Here is a 12,763-nt window from a genome sequence, read left to right on the forward strand (position 1 = left end):
TACATTTACATTTAGTCATTTAGCTGACGCTTTTATCTAAAGCGACTTACAAGTTCTGTGCGACAAGACAGCAAGAAGGGTATAACTCTATCAGCTGAGTAACAATGTTCATCAAAGTGTTGCGTGTTACAGTGTAGGTTAGTTTATTAGGACAAGTGCATGACATTAAGGTTAGTCGGGGTTAGATTTTTTTCTTTTTTTTTTTTTTTTTATCATTTCAGATAATGGTTGAAGAAGTGAGTCTTTAGTCGACGGCGAAAGATTGGACGGGATTCGGCTGTCCTAACTGGGATGGGTAGTTCATTCCACCATTGTGGGGCAAGGACTGAGAATAGGCGGCTTCTCTTTGATGACCCTCCGGGAGCTTGGATAGGAGTAGATCTGAGGCGGCCAGAAGACGCAGAGCGTAGGGGTCTTGAGGGTGTGTAGTTAGAGACCATTGACCGGAGGTAGGCGGGAGCGGTTCCCTTTGCCGCACGGTATGCTAGGTCGAGGGCCTTGAAGCGGATACGTGCAGCAATGGGGAGCCAGTGCAGGTCCCTAAGAAGTGGGGTGACATGGGCTGACTTCGGTAGGTTTGAGATCAGGCGGGCCGCTGCATTTTGAATGAGTTGAAGAGGCTTGGTGGCAGTGGCCGGGAGGCCAGCTAGCAGTGCGTTGCAGTAGTCGAGGCGGGAGATGACTGTTGATTGGACGAGGAGTTGGGTGGCTTCTTTTGTCAGGAAGGGGCGTATCCTTCTGACGTTGCTCAGGAGGAATCTGCAGGTTCTGGTTGTCGCTGCGATGTGAGCAGAGAAGTTCAACTGGTCGTCGAGGACAACACCAAGGTTCTTGGCGGTCGGCGACGCGGTCACAGCTGCATTCTCGACTGTGATGGAGAGGTCGGTCAGGGGGGAGGATTTGGCCGGCAGGTGGAGCAATTCTGTTTTGCTTAGGTTCAGTTTGAGGTGGTTGGTCGTCATCCAGGCGGAGATGTCGGACAGACAGGCCGAGATCCGCTCAGAGACGTGGATATCTGAGGGAGGGAAGGAGAGGAAGAGTTGAGTATCATCGGCATAACAATGATATGAGAAGCCATGAGATGTGATAATGTTACCCAGTGATTTAGTGTAGAGGGAGAAGAGAAGGGGTCCTAGGACCGAGCCCTGGGGGACACCCGTCCGGAGGGGGCGGATGGCCGACAGAGTCCCTCTCCATGACACTTGGTAGGAGCGGTCATTGAGGTATGATGTCAGCCGGATTACTACCGGTTGTAAGCCAGCAGGGGGAGGCAATGCTCTATACAAAGTCAAGGGTCCACGGAGGCGATATCACCCGTGTGTCAGCGGGGAAAGCAGCAGCTGTAATCCTAGGGTGCGCGCCGCAGATGAAGCCGTGGAGTCTCTGCTCCAACAGAGACGGGCTCGAGTGATGTCCTCACGGGAATGTGTAGATCCCACAGCAGTGGGTGTAGACGGTTCTCTGCTCCAGCAGCCACAGCCAAAGCAATGAAGAATAATCCTGCCGGAAAATGGCTCTGCAATCACCGGTGTAGGTATCCTCCGTGGTGCGCGGTGGTCCACGGTTGAACTTGACGTTACTATCCTTATTAGCACGCGGCAATAAGTGCTCTATGTAGACACACAATTACCCACTTCACGTGGTCTTTGACTCGTAATGAAGGCTTTTACTAGTAGGGAGCGAACGATACGTTAAACAAACGTATTAGGATAACACGAGACTCTATCTTGGGGCAATACGAGCCCTACTCTGCCCACGTTGCGTAGTGGGGAGAGACGTCACTTGGATAACTGGAACTGAACGAGACTGAACGGGACAAAAGGGACTAAGAGGAATTCTACATTTCTTGCGCCCTATTTATATGCACGTGAACAAATAGTACCATTCGTATTTCGGTAGCCGTATTCCTACGCGGAACCGGGGCTAGTTGGGACATGTTCGTCGGCACTATTGAACTTGACTCAAGGGGCCTGTCTGCTGGCGCCAGGTTCTTGTCCAATGAGAGAATGAACTATTATGGGCTGTAGTAGACTAAAGGGATATTCAGTGTATATGTACAAAGAATATACAAGGGATATCAAACGATATACAAATATTATGCAATATATATCAATCAATAAATACATATATTCGGTTTAATCTGACCCTTTGTAACAGCCGCCCCCTAATTAGTCCCACCTAATTAGCTAAGCAGAGACAGATTAACCGCACTGTCCACTACTCAATGTCCGTTGTGAGGGGTCGGTCAGTTCACAACGTCAGGGGTCATGGTCGTCATTAAGCGAGTCGGGGAGCCTTGGCGACTCTATCAGCCTCGCCACGGGTCGGTTGTAGGTCCGCCCTTGGCCGAGCACTTCTGCCACTCTGACCTTTCCGTCGGCACCAGTGGTCACTTTGCTTACGCGGCCGGCCGGCCACGCAGCTCGGGGTAGTGACTGGGCTATGGTCATGACGACTGGACGGGATGAAGGGGGGCTTAGGAGGGAGCGGGCCTGAGACTGCTTTGATCTGTGCTTGGCTGTGCTTTCTCCTCCTCCGTCTGTTTCTCTTGTTTGCTCTGTACCCCATCTGAGGAGGGGCCGGTCCCGGCCGCCCCGTCAAGGAGTCGCTTGGGGTGCTGGGTTCGAGGTCAGCTACGTCTGGAGCGCAGCTGAGGGGGGTGGGGTTCCGAACTCCCTCTGGTACCCACGGTTCTCTCACGGGCCTCTCGCTTAATGTCAATAGCCTCTGCTGTACGGGGGAGAGGCCGGTGTCGCTCGCCTCTGTGTGTAGGCAGCGTGTAGACGTGGGTTGACTGTCAAGTCCGTAGAGGGGGCCCTGGAGCGTCCATCCCAGTCGGGTCTGAACCGCGACTGGGCATCCTTTGGGTCCGACGTGGGCCGCCTCAATTGGGAGAATGAGGTCCGCGTGGTCGGAGCCGATGAGCAGGGTCGGTGTGGCGCCGTCGATGAGCGGTATAGGTAGTTGACGTAGGTGCACATACTTAGCCATCAGCTGTGGGATGGGGTAGGTGTACTGAGACAGGCCTATGTCGTGGCTAGTGAAGACGTTAGTTATACTATACTGCTTCTCGGGCTGGTCCACCGCTGCTATCTTGAAGGAGACCCTTTCACCCGTTATGGAATTCTGGTCCCTTCTGATGGTGCGTATGGTCATTGTATCTTTGACACCCCGCAGGCCCAACTGGGCTGCTGCGGAAGCGAGGAGGAGAGTCTTTTCAGACCCATCGTCCAGGACGGCGTAAGTGTCCAGGACCTTGTCCTCGTAGCTCAGGAGCACTCTGACCACTTTGAGGAGCACACGGGGGGTCCCGCTATGCTGGTCAATGTGGAGCACTCCTGTTGGTTGGTTGCCTTGGACCTTCTGGTGGGCTCCGCACAGTGCTGCGCGGTAAGCGGCGCCCGCCTGGGCCGCCCCTGCGTGGTAAGCGGCGCCCGCCTGGGCCGCCTCACGCCACTGGTCCACTTGGACGGGGTTCAGTGTCTTATATTCGGCGCACTGTGCCAGCCAGTGTCCGCCGTCGCAGTAGGTACAGTAGGGAGCGGTCTGGTGGCTCTTCGGTACTGGTGCCACCGCCTCGGCATGGTACATCACCGCGACGGGCCCACTCTGTTGTCCTGGCTGACGCCTGTTGATGTCATGCAGGACCTCCAAGTGGGTGCCACCGCACCTGCTGCACTTCTTCTTCAAGCGGCACTCAGCTGCTAGGTGGCTGCGCACGCAGCGGAAGCAGCGGCGGTGGTCCTTGACCCACTGACTCACATCGTCCGTGGTCAGCTTCTTGAAATCTTCGCACTGATACAGCCGATGTTCTCCCTCACAGTACTGGCACTCAATCTTCCACTGGTCCTCTTTCGTCGAGGGGGTGTTGTGGTTCTTGTGTGGTACTGATTCGGCTTGGTGCATAACGGTCACCAACCGGCGGTTATCCGTTTGTCCCCGAGGTCCGAGTCTTGGGCTTGGTCCACTCCATACGAACGTGTCGAGTCGTAGGCTACTGACCTCCCTGGCGAGGAACTCAGATAGGTCTAGGAGGGATGCCTCTGGACCGTTGGGGTCGCGGTAGTCTCTCTGCCGCCTGAAGCGCTCTTGTCGGGCGGGAGGGAGCTTCTCTAATATCCTCTCTACGTTAGAGTTAGCGTACAGTTCGTAGATACCCTTTTCCTTTTGGGACCCCAGCATCCCTACCAGGGACTGTACCTTGATAGACAGGTCATCTAGCGCTCTGTTGTCTCTGGCTGGGGGGAGACGGTCAATGTCTCTTATCTCCTGTATCACATAGTCCCATACGCGTCCATAACGTTGGTCGAGTGCTGCTAGAGCCGCTGTGTATGGGGTAGTAGAGTTGGCATAGGCCAGCGCTATATTGTGCGCTCGGGGCACCTTGAGGTGCTTCAATAGGGTAGCATACTTGTGGCGTTCATCAGCTACATCAACCATCATTGTCTCTAAGCACATCCGTAGCTCCGTGTACTGTGCTCGGTTCTCATGGGTGAAGTCTGGAAACGTCGGTGCGCCAAGGTACGATGTCATGGATGACTGGCACATCGGTGAGCGTTGGGGAAGAGGCCTCCTAGGCGAGTCTCCCCGTGCGTGTCGTCTTGGGCTGGTACTTGGTGGGTACCGAAGGTCGGGTACCCAGGTGCTGTCCCTCGGGGCTGGCGGTGCGTCAAACTCACCCGTGAGTTGAGTCGGGGGTTTGTAGCGCAGGGCCTCGGGGCTGACTTCTGGGCTGTACTGGACCTCCTGGTCCAGAGTACGTTGCTGCTGGTCGGGGCTGTACTGGGCCTCCTGGGCCAGAGTACGTTGCTGCTGGTCGGCTTGACATTCCTCCTCTTCCTCCTCCTCTCCCTCTGCTAGGACCTGGAGTCTTCTGTTCAGTCTCTCGGCGTGGTCCGATTCTTCCCGGTTGCTGGGTCTCGTATGGACCGGCCGGGAAGGGGGTTCGGAGACGTGGACAGGATCCTCCTGTTGGCGGAGTCCCGGGTCGCTTCGTCGGGTAGGGGAATGTGTCCTAGACCCATGTCTTGACGATCTCTGAGAGCTCCGTGCGGAGTGAGGGGGTGTCGCCATGGCAACCAGTTTGTCCATCAGCTCCGCCTGCAGCCGGTCGCGCTCTGCCTCGCGCTGGGCATGGGCTGCGTCGCGCGCTGCTTCGTGCTGGGCATTGGCGGCGTCGCGCTGCGCATTGGCGCTGGCCTGGGCGGCGTCGCGCTGTGCGTTGGCGGCGTCGCGCTGGGCATTGGCGCTGGCATGGGCGGCGTGGAGCTGTGCATTTGCGACGTCGCGCTGTGCATTGGCGGCGGCGTGCTGTGCATCGGCGCGGCTTCTCTCAATGTTCTCTTCTGTCTGGAGGCGTCTGGTCTCCAGTCTTATGCGGTCGTCTTCACTCCTTTGTTGCGCCTGGAAGCGCTCTCGCTCGCCTGCAAACTGTTCGCGCTCGCGCGTCTGTTGCGCTTGAAGTCGATCGCGTTCGGTGGAGGCTGCTAGGGTGGCGATGAGTGCTTGCGCCAGCATCTTGTCCACCGCGCTGGGGGAAGACGCCGTTCGGGGCGATCGGCTCCCGGCAGTACTTGTTGGAGACCCGTTCTCCTGTTGCGTACCGAGGAGATCCATCTCCTGGGTGCGCGTCTCTTCTTGTGGTGGGTCGGGTTCCATCCCGGGAGGGCTTTCTTTATCCTGGAGCTCTCCGGGGACTACCTTGTCAACGTTGTCGGGGGATAAAGTCGTGTCAGTTCCCTCCTGGTCCCCACCGTGAGCTTGTCAGTTACATTAGAACCCACTAGGGCCTCTGTTGGCGGGGTAGCCTGGTTGGTAGGGTCGGACATAATTTTACTATCCGCTTTAGTTATTTTATCCGTATCTAATTTCCCTTTAAAGCTAGGTATTGGACTGACAGCGTATGCCTCTAGATAGGGAGGTGGCTGCCGTCTGCGCTGCGGGCGATCTAGCTTAGGAGAACCGTTTGTGGAGTGTTCGTCATCGGCCATGTCAATATTAATATTATATTAATATTACGCTAATTATTATCCGGGGCTCGAAGGACCAATTGTAACTGAGGGGTACAATTCCCTGACTGTATTAATCAAGTATTAGTATCATTAAACTACTACCGTCTTATGTACATTACTGGCCAATACCGTACACAGGTATATGATGAGAACTTCTCCACAATAATACGGTTTCCACACAAATACTTGTTTAGAATATTTATTACATCAAAGGTGGGATATTACATTACTTGAATGCGCTTATAAGGCAAATCGAATGTGCATAGGCAAATCAATACTGAATATTAAGAATTAGATCTAGGGATATTGTCAGGGGGATTACTACCGGTTGTAAGCCAGCAGGGGGAGGCAATGCTCTATACAAAGTCAAGGGTCCACGGAGGCGATATCACCCCTGTGTCAGCGGGGAAAGCAGCAGCTGTAATCCTAGGGTGCGCGCCGCAGATGAAGCCGTGGAGTCTCTGCTCCAACAGAGACGGGCTCGAGTGATGTCCTCACGGGAATGTGTAGATCCCACAGCAGTGGGTGTAGACGGTTCTCTGCTCCAGCAGCCACAGCCAAAGCAATGAAGAATAATCCTGCCGGAAAATGGCTCTGCAATCACCTGTGTAGGTATCCTCCGTGGTGCGCGGTGGTCCACGGTTGAACTTGACGTTACTATCCTTATTAGCACGCGGCAATAAGTGCTCTATGTAGACACACAATTACCCACTTCACGTGGTCTTTGACTCGTAATGAAGGCTTTTACTAGTAGGGAGCGAACGATACGTTAAACAAACGTATTAGGATAACACGAGACTCTATCTTGGGGCAATACGAGCCCTACTCTGCCCACGTTGCGTAGTGGGGAGAGACGTCACTTGGATAACTGGAACTGAACGAGACTGAACGGGACAAAAGGGACTAAGAGGAATTCTACATTTCTTGCGCCCTATTTATATGCACGGTGAACAAATAGTACCATTCGTATTTCGGTAGCCGTATTCCTACGCGGAACCGGGGCTAGTTGGGACATGTTCGTCGGCACTATTGAACTTGACTCAAGGGGCCTGTCTGCTGGCGCCAGGTTCTTGTCCAATGAGAGAATGAACTATTATGGGCTGTAGTAGACTAAAGGGATATTCAGTGTATATGTACAAAGAATATACAAGGGATATCAAACGATATACAAATATTATGCAATATATATCAATCAATAAATACATATATTCGGTTTAATCTGACCCTTTGTAACACATATCATAAACTAGGTGTATAATAACTAGGTATCTTGTACGATATCATAAACTAGGTGTATTATAACCAGGTCTCCTGTACGATATCATAAACTAGGTGTATTATAACCAGGTCTCTTGTACCATATCATAAACTAGGTGTATAATAACTAGGTATCTTGTACCATATCATAAACTAGGTGTATTATAACCAGGTCTCTTGTACCATATCATAAACTAGGTGTATAATAACTAGGTATCTTGTACCATATCATAAACTAGGTGTATTATAACCAGGTCTCTCTTGTACCATATCATAAACTAGGTGTATTATAACCAGGTCTCTCTTGTACCATATCATAAACTAGGTGTATTATAACCAGGTCTCTCTGGTACCATATCATAAACTAGGTGTATTATAACCAGGTCTCTCTTGTACCGTACCATAAACTAGGTGTATTATAACCAGGTCTCTCTTGTACCATATCATAAACTAGGTGTATTATAACCAGGTCTCTTGTACCATATCATAAACTAGGTGTATTATAACCAGGTCTCTCTTGTACCATATCATAAACTAGGTGTATTATAACCAGGTCTCTCTTGTACCATATCATAAACTAGGTGTATTATAACCAGGTCTCTCTTGTACCATATCATAAACTAGGTGTATAATAACTAGGTCTCTCTTGTACCATATCATAAACTAGGTGTATTATAACCAGGTCTTTCTGGTACCATATCATAAACTAGGTGTATTATAACCAGGTCTCTCTTGTACCGTACCATAAACTAGGTGTATTATAACCAGGTCTCTCTTGTACCATATCATAAACTAGGTGTATTATAACCAGGTCTCTCTTGTACCGTATCATAAACTAGGTGTATTATAACCAGGTCTCTAGTACCATATCATAAACTAGGTGTATTATAACCAGGTCTCTCTTGTACCATATCATAAACTAGGTGTATGGTAACCAGGTTATGGTTATGTACCGTGTGGGCGGAGGCCGACAGGGGGGTCCTCTGCACCGGGGTCCTCCGGTTGCTCCTGTTGTCCCACAGAACTATCTGTCCCGAGTACGTTCCCCCGACCACCAGGTTAGGGTGGAATTTGGCGAAGGCGGCCGACATGACAGCCGACTAGGGGGGGGGGGGGGGGGGAGAGAGAGAGGGAAATAGAGAGGGAGAGACAGGAGGACAGAGAGGGAGACAGGAGAGAGAGAGAGACATTTACATTTAGTCATTTAGCTGACGCTTTTATCCAAAGCGACTTACGAGAGCGAGAGAGAGAGAGAGAGAGAGAGAGAGAGAGAGGGACAGAGAGAGAGGAGAGGGAGAGACAGAGAGAGAGGAGGGGGAGAGAGAGACAGAGAGATAGAGAGAGAGGAGAGGGAGAGAGAGACAGAGAGAGAAGAGGGGGAGAGAGAGACAGAGAGAGATGGGAGAGAGAGAGGGGAGAGAGACAGAGAGAGATGGAGGGGGAGAGAGGGGAGAGAGTGAGAGAGAGAGAGGGAGAGAGTGAGAGAGAGAGATGGAGAGAGAGAGACAGAGACAGAGAGAGATGGAGATGGTGGGATAAACCAGACGGGTCTGAACCTCTGCCGTGATGATGAAGGAGACAGCCAGCCGGGCGACAGGTCTCTCACTAAAGTCACCGCCGTGTCGCAACCAATCAAAAGAGAGCGAAGCCTCCGGTCGGGAGTCTTCCTAGAAATAGCCCCGGCAACAGACCTGGCCATTCAGGACAGGGCAGAGCCGTGCCGTGCCAAGCTGCCGGGGCAGGCGAGGGAACGGGCAGAGCGGGCAGAGAGCACACTGCTTGTTTTTCTTCTTCTGAGGACTTCTCTTTTTTTTTAACAAGTCCTGAGTTTTCCATGACTCACCTCGTGGCGCCGACGGCGGAGAGCAGGCGACTCGACAGGATATATCACGTATGGATTATGCTGACATTATACTCACCAGGGGTTTATTATTATGACTTCAGGGCCCACGGTGCCTCTGTGTGCCCCCCCCCCCATCTGTGAGCCTGTCATGCCTACCTCCCCCCCATGAGCCTGTCATGCCTACCTCCCCCATGAGCCTGTCATGCCTACCTCCCCCCCATGAGCCTGTCATGCCTACCTCCCCCCCATGAGCCTGTCATGGCTACCTCCCCCATGAGTCTGTCATGCCTACCTCCCCCCCCCATGAGCCTGTCATGCCTACCTCCCCCATGAGCCTGTCATGCCTACCTCCCCCATGAGTCTGTCATGCCTACCTCCCCCCCCCCATGAGCCTGTCATGCCTACCTCCCCCCCATGAGCCTGTCATGCCTACCTCCCCCCCCATGAGCCTGTCATGCCTACCTCCCCCCCATGAGTCTGTCATGCCTACCTCCCCCCCATGAGCCTGTCATGCCTACCTCCCCCCCATGAGCCCGTCATGCCTACCCCCCCCCCCCATGAGCCTGTCATGCCTACCTCCCCCCCATGAGTCTGTCATGCCTACCTCCCCCCCCATGAGTCTGTCATGCCTACCTCCCCCCCATGAGCCTGTCATGCCTACCTCCCCCCCATGAGCCTGTCATGCCTACCTCCCCCCCATGAGCCTGTCATGCCTACCTCCCCCCCATGAGTCTGTCATGCCTACCTCCCCCCCATGAGCCTGTCATGCCTACCTCCCCCCATGAGCCTGTCATGCCTACCTCCCCCCCATGAGCCTGTCATGCCTACCTCCCCCCCATGAGTCTGTCATGCCTACCTCCCCCCCATGAGCCTGTCATGCCTACCTCCCCCCCATGAGCCTGTCATGCCTACCTCCCCCCATGAGTCTGTCATGCCTACCTCCCCCCATGAGCCTGTCATGCCTACCTCCCCCCCATGAGCCTGTCATGCCTACCCCCCCCCCCCATGAGCCTGTCATGCCTACCTCCCCCCCATGAGCCTGTCATGCCTACCTCCCCCCATGAGCCTGTCATGCCTACCCCCCCCCCCCATGAGCCTGTCATGCCTACCTCCCCCCCATGAGCCTGTCATGCCTACCTCCCCCCCATGAGCCTGTCATGCCTACCTCCCCCCCATGAGCCTGTCATGCCTACCTCCCCCCCCATGAGCCTGTCATGCCTGCCTCCCCCCCATGAGTCTGTCATGCCTACCTCCCCCCCCATGAGCCTGTCATGCCTACCTCCCCCCCCCATGAACCTGTCATGCCTACCTCCCCCCCATGAGCCTGTCATGCCTACCTCCCCCCCATGAGCCTGTCATGCCTACCTCCCCCCCATGAGTCTGTCATGCCTACCTCCCCCCATGAGTCTGTCATGCCTACCTCCCCCCCATGAGCCTGTCATGCCTACCTCCCCCCCATGAGTCTGTCATGCCTACCTCCCCCCCATGAGCCTGTCATGCCTACCTCCCCCCCATGAGCCTGTCATGCCTACCTCCCCCCCATGAGCCTGTCATGCCTACCTCCCCCCCATGAGCCTGTCATGCCTACCTCCCCCCCATGAGCCTGTCATGCCTACCTCCCCCCATGAGTCTGTCATGCCTACCTCCCCCCCATGAGCCTGTCATGCCTACCTCCCCCCCCATGAGCCTGTCATGCCTACCTCCCCCCCCATGAGCCTGTCATGCCTACCTCCCCCCCCATGAGCCTGTCATGCCTACCTCCCCCCCCATGAGCCTGTCATGCCTACCTCCCCCCCCATGAGCCTGTCATGCCTACCTCCCCCCCCATGAGCCTGTCATGCCTACCTCCCCCCCATGAGCCTGTCATGCCTACCTCCCCCCCCTCCACATTACGCTCACGTCTGTCTATATAAAGACAGTCTTCCTCCCCCCCCATCTTTGAGCATCTTTGAAGGGGGTGGAGGAAACAGTCCCATTTCAAGCCCACTCGGAGACGCGGAGGGAAAAACGCATTCACACTTCAGTCTATTCCCCCCCCCCCTCTTCATTCGTCTTGACGCCCCCCCCCCTCTTCATTCGTCTTGACGCCCCCCCCCCCTCTTCATTCGTCTGATGCCCCCCCCCCTCTTCATTCGTCTTGACGCCCCCCCCCTCTTCATTAGTCTCGACGCCCCCCCCCCTCTTCATCAGTCTTGACGCCCCCCCCCTCTTCATTCGTCTTGACGCCCCCCCCCCTCTTCATTCGTCTTGATGCCCCCCCCCCTCTTCATTCGTCTTGACGCCCCCCCCCTCTTCATTAGTCTCGACGCCCCCCCTCTTCATCAGTCTTGACGCCCCCCCCTATTCATTCGTCTTGACGCCCCCCCTCTTCATTCATCTTGACGCCCCCCCCTCTTCATTCGTCTTGACGCCCCCCCCTCTTCATTCATCTTGACGCCCCCCCCCCCTCTTCATCAGTCTTGACGCCCCCCCCCCTCTTCATTCGTCTTGACGCCCCCCCCTCTTCATTTGTCTTGACGCCCCCCCCTCTTCATTCGTCTTGACGCCCCCCCCCTCTTCATTAGTCTCGACGCCCACCCCCTCTTCATTCGTCTTGACGCCCCCCCCTCTTCATTCGTCTTGATGCCCCCCCCCTCTTCATTCATCTTGACGCCCCCCCCCTCTTCATTCGTCTTGACGCCCCCCTCTTCATTCGTCTTGACGCTCCCCCCCTCTTCATTCGTCTTGACGCCCCCCCCCCCTCATTTGACGCCCCCCCCCTCATTCGTCTTGACGCCCCCCCCCTCTTCATTCGTCTTGACGCCCCCCCCTCTTCATTCGTCTTGACGCTCCCCCCCCTCTTCATTCGTCTTGACGCCCCCCCCCTCTTCATTCGTCTTGACACCCCCCCCTCTTCATCAGTCTTGACACCCCCCCCCTCTTCATCCGTCTTAACGCCCCCCCCCCCCCTCTTCATTCATCTCGACGCCCCCCCCTCTTCATTAGTCTTGACGCCCCCCCCTCTTCATTAGTCTTGACGCCCCCCCCCTCTTCATTCATCTTGACGCCCCCCCCCTCTTCATTCGTCTTGACGCCCCCCCCCCTCTTCATTCATCTTGACGCCCCCCCCCCTCTTCATTAGTCTTGACGCCCCCCCCCTCTCATTCGTCTTGACGCCCCCCCCCCTCTTCATTCGTCTTGACGCCCCCCCCTCTTCATTTGTCTTGACGCCCCCCCTCTTCATTAGTCTTGACGCCCCCCCCCCTCTTCATTCATCTTGACGCCCCCCCCTTCTTCATTCGTCTTGACGCCCCCCCCCTCTTCATTCATCTTGACGCCCCCCCCCTCTTCATTCGTCTTGACGCCCCCCCCCCTCTTCATTCGTCTTGACGCCCCCCCCTCTTCATTCGTCTTGACGCCCCCCCCTCTTCATTAGTCTTGACGCCCCCCCCCCTCTTCATTAGTCTTGACGCCCCCCTCTTCATTTGTCTTGACGCCCCCCCTCTTCATTAGTCTTGACGCCCCCCCCCTCTTCATTCGTCTTGACGCCCCCCCTCTTCATTAGTCTTGACGCCCCCCCTCTTCATTCGTCTTGACGCCCCCCCCCTCATTCGTCCTCTTCATTCGTCTTGACGCCGCCCCCCCCCCCCCCCCCCCCCCCCCCCCGCGATTC

The 12,763-nt window shown here is 55.1% G+C and overlaps 1 protein-coding gene across 2 annotated transcripts in view; it reads right to left on the reverse strand.

Annotated features, from left to right (window-relative positions):
- Positions 1-12,763, reverse strand: part of dync1i2a (dynein, cytoplasmic 1, intermediate chain 2a) — a 257,355-nt gene that overhangs the window by 57,429 nt on the left and 187,163 nt on the right. For both annotated transcript variants that reach the window (XM_084315380.1, XM_084315381.1), the window contains exon 10: positions 8,222-8,368. In XM_084315380.1, the coding sequence (XP_084171506.1) occupies positions 8,222-8,368 (147 nt within the window). The remainder of the gene's footprint in view (positions 1-8,221; positions 8,369-12,763) is intronic.

This window comes from Notolepis coatsorum (assembly GCF_963971535.1).
Source record: "Notolepis coatsorum genome assembly, chromosome: 5".
NCBI lineage: Eukaryota > Metazoa > Chordata > Actinopteri > Aulopiformes > Paralepididae > Notolepis > Notolepis coatsorum.